Source organism: Hipposideros armiger, unplaced genomic scaffold (genome assembly GCF_001890085.2).
Source record: "Hipposideros armiger isolate ML-2016 unplaced genomic scaffold, ASM189008v1 scaffold_492, whole genome shotgun sequence".
Classification (NCBI taxonomy): Eukaryota; Metazoa; Chordata; class Mammalia; order Chiroptera; family Hipposideridae; genus Hipposideros; species Hipposideros armiger.
Window position 1 is genome coordinate 1,351,854 of NW_017731842.1, and position 7,645 is coordinate 1,359,498.

At 36.5% G+C, this 7,645-nt stretch overlaps 1 protein-coding gene across 1 annotated transcript; it reads right to left on the reverse strand.

The window, feature by feature from the left end:
- Positions 1-5,041: 5,041 nt before the first annotated feature.
- On the reverse strand, positions 5,042-5,992 carry CPXCR1 (CPX chromosome region candidate 1). The gene has a single exon (XM_019667277.1). It carries the CDS (start codon positions 5,990-5,992, stop codon positions 5,042-5,044), a length of 951 nt encoding a protein of 316 aa, XP_019522822.1.
- Between the last annotated feature and the right edge of the window lie 1,653 nt (positions 5,993-7,645).

Consider the following 7,645-nt stretch of genomic DNA (forward strand, 5'->3'; position numbering starts at 1 on the left):
ATTTTAATATATAATGTATTTCACACATGAGAGCTGAATAATAAAATTTTGTTTTAATTGAACATTTGAAGGTTAAGTCATATTTGTATTCTATAAGCACAAATTTAGAAGTGGTAGCAGATATGTAAATTGAAACGTTTTATTGAATGTGCAGAGCTTTGTAGTGCTGTATTCTTAGTGTATAAATTCACAGTTTGGTGGCCTTTATCTCCAAACTCTGATGCAGTAACAAATCCAAAATCTGACATCAGAGACTCTTAGCCCTGTTATTTCTATTAATTGAGTCACCTCAGATTATCTCCATGTAAAACACATGGTATTAGACATTAAGTAAATATGCCATTAAAATGTGACTATAATGAAATATTATTTGAGAATTCAGTTATTGATTGTAATTGTAGAAGATTCCCCGGAATATATTTTGTGCTTTTCATTTAACTTTTAAAGTATCTTTAAAGTTATCTTTAAAGATGCAGTCTGATTCTTTAAAAAACCTGGAATTTTTCTGATTAAATAGCTCTAAAATATAACTTACAAAGAGATACCCAACACGCTAATGACAGATAAATGAGATAAGGCAAATAGAAAACTTTATTAAAAGATACATAAGAATATAGTCTTAAATTCTAACTACTCCAAATTTGAGAACATTAAAATGGTAAAAGTCTGCCATCTTCAGGGTTCTTTATGTTTATTTATTCTAGAAATGTATTCTGCTCTGTGTTGAGTATATTATTTGCTGGTCTTGGTAATGTAATCTATTATTATAGATGCTAGTTACTGTATCTTTATGAAATAAAGGTATTATTCTCTACCTGTATTTTAAAACATAATGTTTTGTGAAGGAATTCTGGAAGTAAAATATAATTATAAAGGAATAAAATATAAACTTGTTCCTGTATCAGAGAGAAAAAAAAAAGTACATCTGTGAAGTGTTGAGTTAGTTTGTAAATTTTTAAAGATAGAAAACTCAATCTTTTAAACATTGAACTGCATTATTCATTCAACTTTTTCTAGGAAAAGCTTGCCTTCTCTCTCTACAGAAGTTGAGAATAGCTTTCAAGTGGGTTGCTAGAGAAAGACTGTGTTTTTTTATTTTAGGTTCTTCTGATTTCACTATTGTTACCAGGAAATGACATTGTACTTCAGCTCTTCGTCTTCTTGAAGGAATAAATTCAATCAAGAGACAGAATTTTGTGCGGAATAAAGTACCCATAAATTTAGTAGTAAAAGAAAGTGCATGCTGATCCAAGGGAGGGAAGCACTCACGCCTTATATTGTATGAAGGCTTTTTTTCCTGTGGGTAGAATTGCCTCCCTCTCTCCCTTCTCTGATCTCTCTTTCCCCCCTGAGGTGCCTGGTCCTCCATTCTCTGGCGTTTAGCAATGCATTTTTTGATTTGAGGGTATGTGTAAACACACCTCTTGATTTAGGGACATGTGTAAACTCATCTCTTTGATTTAGGGGCATGTGTAAACACATCCCTTAGGGGTGTGTAAACCTGAAATCCTGTTGGACTAGTAAGGTATTGATGATCCTGACAAACAGGATAGGTTCCCCCCTTCTTTGCCTTCTAACAACACATCTTTTTGATTTAGAGGTATGTGTAAGCTGGGGGTCCTGCTGGGCAGCTGCCAGGGGTCTTGACCCAAGTAGGAGCTGCAGCAAGGGGCTTTCTAACTGGCGCTACGTCTCTCCTTCTCCTGCTCATCTCCTGCTCATTTCTATCTACCTACCCAATCACTGTTATGACTTAATTCTGATTTTCATTTGTCATTTCTAAAATTTTAGCTCAATCAATACCTTTGTGTTTATGACAAAAATGTGAATAATATTTAGTTTAACTACTTTGCTCTACATTCAAATCATGTTTTCAAATTTTGTGGAGATTTGCCAGCTAAAATGTGCGTTCTGTGGATGGTAATATGACAGTGAAAAAACCAACTTTTTAAATCTAATTGCCATTTTTTTAAAAGACTTAATTGGGGAATTGGGGGAGGGGAACTGTGTTGGGGAATCGGGGAAGGGAAACACAAGTTGCTGTCCTTTTGTTCTTCAGTCTAGTTGTGGAGGACGTCGCTTCACTGGCCCAAGTTGGCACCATCATTACGCTCTTCCCGGGTAAGGCACATCAGTCGCCGGCCTTGGGAGGGCCGCTCACGGTGGCTCTTGGCAGCTCACGCTGGCTGCCAGTCACTCACATAGCTCACGGCAGCCCACTGCAGCACAGCTGCAGCCTACGCCATGGCTGGTGACTCATGACAGCCCAGCCCCAGGTCGAGCTGTTGTTCACCATCTTAGCTGTAGAGGGCAGTGTCACTGGCCCTCATGTGGGATACAAACTGGGGCCCTGCTGCTCAGAGCTGGCGTCCCAAGCCCTCTCTTAACCAACGTGCTACTCACCTGGCCCCTAATTGCCATTTTTACTTTATCCTCAGGAAAAATGAAGAGCAAAATAATTTTATTTTTATTGATAGATGCTTCATGGCTTATATTTTTGGAAACATGTTGAAACTGAAGGCCAAATGACTCCAGGGCTTGTGCTGCCTGCACTGGGTCATGGAATAAGGATTCATTATCAGAGCACTGGTGGTCTGAGAAGGCGGCGGGTTAACACCTCCAAAATCTGCCTTAACATTCTCAGACCAGCCTGGGATAGTTAAGGGGAAATCTGGGCATCCCTCCAGAGGCTGTGTGATGGTTCCAGCGTTCTGCATGGAGCCTCCCCTCTGCCGATGAGGCTCTCCAGTGTGGTCACCAACCCAGGAGCAGTGATGACAGTAACCTGGAAAGAATGCCAGGCCATAGAGATTGTAATCTGCAAGCACAGGGGGCTTTGTGACTAGTAAGCAAGCACAAGTTTCAGGGTAATTATCTAAAGCAGGAAACCGGGACAGGGGTATTCCAAACTCAGGAACTGGGACAGAGGACATTCCAAGCTCAAACCTCAAGGAGGGGGTTGATCAACTGTTAAGTTCTAGGGCAGGAAGAGGAGAGGCCAGGGACACGGCAAGGCCTCTTTTGTGGAGTTCCCAACAGGGCCCTGTTTCTATGTATTTCATATCTCATTTGCTTTCATGAGATAATTTAAATAGCATGTATTTTTTTAAAATGGAGAAACATTTTATTTAGTTGCTTGAATTGTCTAAATCAGTTTATCCACTCGGATTTATTGCTGACACTGAGTAATTGTATCTGGAAATAGCAAATTTACCTCCAGATGAAAAAACTTCACCTTTCTTAGATATAGCCTAAGTAGCCTCTGTTTCATGAGAGTATAGAACTTATGGAATATACCTATGGATTAAATAAATTCTATATGCTGTTTTACCCATGCATACTTATTAAATAAGGCGTAATGCACAACAAACTTCCCATTGAATTAATTTCTGGTTGTATTACCTTGCTATATATAACAACAGCACATGCTTACTAAATGTGTGACCAGAGAGTAATTCAATTTCATGGAAACTGTGTCTATGCATTTAATTTTACCATAAAAATGCGTACATGTAAGATTGTGAAGATGAACACATGCAGTGATTCTAGCATAGTGCTTGACACATGATCCCTGACCAATTAATGTAAGTTGACTTAGAGGTGGAGCTTAAAGTCTGGCTTTAATCTTTATGACTATGCAGATCAAAGGAAAGAAGAGGCACAGAAATCTGAGCTGCAAGTAGCAAGATAGGGAACTCCTTAAACATGTGTGGGCATTTATGCACGTGTATATGGGGTGCAGTAAAATTTGGGCGGTAATGGTAGCTGTTGAAGCTGTCTAAAGTTTTGCCACCCGGAAGCTACCGTTTGGAATATTTATTTTAAGTTTCTTATTAAGAAACAAAAGACTCTGAAAGACACTTTGGGTCTCCCCCCTTTTCTGGCCCAAGAGATTCAGAGGGAAAAACCTACTTCAGGAAGGAAATCTTAGGAAGTTTGCCTTAGCCCAAATAGCCTAATTTGAATTATAGGGCAAACCAAAGGGCTTCAGGGAGGGGCCTGATAGCTAGATAACCCCACCCCTGTGTCCCATTGTTTCTGAGTTGCCCAGCAAAAATTTTACTGCCATGTATGTTCAGCTCTTCCTGAACTATCTATAAATCACCCATTTTCACTTCTGAAATCTAGGACCCCATCTCCCTCCCCTTTTCTCCTTTGTCCAAAAATGTCACATATCCCCAGGGTTGCCTGTTTTTGAAATTGTCATGCCTATGTGAACTACCCATGTACATGTACTAAAATTTGATTTTCTCCTGTTAGTCTGTATCTGTTAATGTGATTATTAGCCCAGCTAGAAGAACTTAAAAAGTGGGAGGAAAAGTATTAATATTTTTTAGCCTCCACACTATTCAAGAAAATAAAATATTACAGTTGTATGCTGCCAGTTTAATATTTGTTCACTTCTATCTCAAGTTATTTCACTTCTATCACATTATTTTGAGTTTAATTTTTCATTTAAATCACCAAAGTTGTTATCTAAACATAACATATTTACAATACTTGAACCTTTTTTTTTTCTAGGCACAGGATGTATTTTAACCTAGTTTTAAGCATACAATGAATCTTTTTATGCCTTTAAATTTATTTTTATTGAATTCATGGAGAAAATTTCAGATATTAAATTTAGCAGAGTCTCTACAAACACCTGGTAGAACTTTGTCTAGCCCGCCAATGTATGTTTGCTGTCATTGTCAGGAACCTGTAAACTTGGAGTCTGATAATATTAACAATATTTCTAGCTTCAGAAATTGATGTTCAGAAAGTACAGACATTTTCTTGTTCAATTGCTGACTCAATACATATCACATTCCTGAGATTTCGGTACTCTGTTTGAAATAGCACAGTATAAACAGATGTTTCCTTATGAGTTTTCTTCTCTTTTTAAAGGTGTTTCTTTCTGATGTATACTAGTATTTTATGTTCCTCTGCAAATCCCTCTAACATTACTAAAATTTATGCTCATGCAGTTTTTTTCTCAATTTGGTAGCCAAATTATGAATTTTAGGAAATAAATTTTAAAATGAATTCACCCCAGTCGAGCTTAATTCCCAAGAGTGTTGCAAGAATGGCATTTCAATTCAGCTAAATTGTTGAAACTTCTCCCACAAATGGGACATAGGTATTTCCAACCATCACCAGTATTTGTGATGTGGTATGATGTCAAATGATTCTCAAAAGCTTTACTATTAGATGCATTTTCAAAACGGGCCCGGGAGGGAAAGTGCACAGACCTCACAATAACGCGGAGATTTTTTTCCCCTTTAGTATCAGTTGATTGGTGCATTCTTTTTAATGTTATTCTCTCAGGGAGAGGAAGGTAATAGTACACCCTTAGAGGTCTTTGAAATATTATGGCCCTTTGCTCACAAGGGTGGATATTTGCATTAGAAAGAAATGCTGTGTATTGTTGCTTTACCCATTTGGTATTTTGATGACCTGCAGCCTGAGAGAAATGTCTCCTGCATAGCAGGCGAAGAGTCATGCTTCTCATCACATGCCTGCCAATGAACGGCCTTCTCCATGAAATTGATAACTGGAAAGGAATTTTGTAATTTATGGTGGTATAACACAAATTACTTGTTTTTCTCATGTTTCCTGAGCAGAATGTATCTAAGGGCTTCTTTCCATCAATTTTCACTAGGGATGTATTCAGCTGGGTAATTCTCCCTAATCCTGACTTGAGAAAGATCCACTTTCTAGGAATGGGAATCTGAATTAGAAGGGACTCTTCTTCTTTTAAATCTTCTTGAGGATCTCTTTGGTTCTTCTCTACTTCAAGCTCATTATTTTCTGCTTGTTGAGAAGCAGCGTGCTCCTGAGAGGTTGGTATGTCTAGCATCCTATTCATTGGGGTGCTTTCTACCTGAGAGATCATATTAGATTCAGCAAGTGAAGGCTCTACATCTGTACTAGAGTCATTTGGAGCCTCATCCTCTGAACTTTCGAGAGCATCATCAACTGTATCACTTCCTTCTTCAGTAGGAGAAGTCATCTTGGGTTCTATTTATGTGAAAAAAGACAAACATTTGTTAAATTGAGAAATGCTTTGAGTCATAAGATTTAAGTAAACAACTGTGGATGTGTTGTTCCTGGTTTTGCACACTTTAAGTATATATACATTTCTCACACCTTTAATATTAGAGTCACAGACCTACAAAATAAAGTAATAAAAAATCAAAACTTAGGGCAAATATAACTCCTATTAAATAAGTGTTCTCATTACCTAATCTGGAACTTATATATAAACTTGGAATAACATAAACTTTCATCTGGCTAATGTAGGAATGTACTCTATGCACTAGAAAACATATAGTTCCCAATAGGAAGTGCAATTATTTCCTTTTGGATGGTGATTTAAAAGGAATTTTCATTTAATAAGATAGATCTAAATTTCTGATCTGGGATTTTAAAATGAGACTAAAGTAGGTTGCAATTTTTTATGAATATATACATTTAAGAGACAATTTAAACCTATGTGAAAATAAAATGGTCAAATTTGTAAGAACAAACTATTCTTTGCTTGGAATTTTTCCTTTGTTTATTTTTTATTTATTTATTTATTTTTAATGAGTGACAGGAATATACTTGTTATATTAATGTATTCAAATTTTTACATTTTTATAATTTCTCAAAATCAAAAACATGAGGAAAAAGATATATGTTTGTGTTGAAAGGAGCACAGACGAAACTTAGAAGCCGAACATGTCATATCTAATTGTACCTATATTTTCCATGGATCCTTTTTTTTTTGGCAATGCAATTTTTTTGTTATTGTTTTGTATGTCTGAAACTAATTTAAAAATTGCATTATTTACTCTTTTATCTGTTCTTTCTTAACAATATGTATGTAAAAAGCAACAATTATAAATTGTGTGGGAGGGGAAGGCAGAACAGATAAGAGAGTAGGAAGCTGAATAGTGAAGTCCAAACTCTGAGTCATTTTATTAAAATTTCTTTCAAATTCACTATTTTCTTTTCATTCACATTGCCTCAGCAATAATTAAGCTGGTAATCACATCATACTTGTTTTGCTGCTGACAGTAGCTGATTTCCCTGATTCCAAACTCTCAGTTCACCTTTTTCCTCTTACCTGTTTCTTTCTTCATGTCACCTATCTACTCAAACACCTTTAGCAAATACTAGTACTCTGACTTATGTATTTCCCATTCCTTTCTATGAGGGAACTTGGGACAAAATGAGTTGAAAGATTTCTTCAGAGTAGGAAGATGTATAGGGGAGTTTTTTACTGAAGGCAATAGTGGGCGATAGTGGGCAAATTGCAAGTGGGCTCAAAACAAATCTGGAGGAATTTGAGAAAGTAAGAAACATGGCTTCCATTGTTTATGACTAGCTTTATGAGCTAACCTAGTCAGAATTTATGAATAGGTCAGCTAGATTTAAAGAAATAGCATAGGCCTTTGTCTCATACTGCAGTCTTCAGAGACCCTCCATAATCTGACTCTTCCACCTCTGTTTAACTTTCTTTCCTCTATTTACTCAACATGCTTTTTCTGTTCTAAAACTGCTGATCTTGTTATTTCATACTCACATTTAACTTACAATTTAAGCTTTAAGCATTTTCCCCAAAATTTGATATTAATTCAAGTGTGACTATTTTCATCTCAGTTCCTTTGTTTCTTTCTTT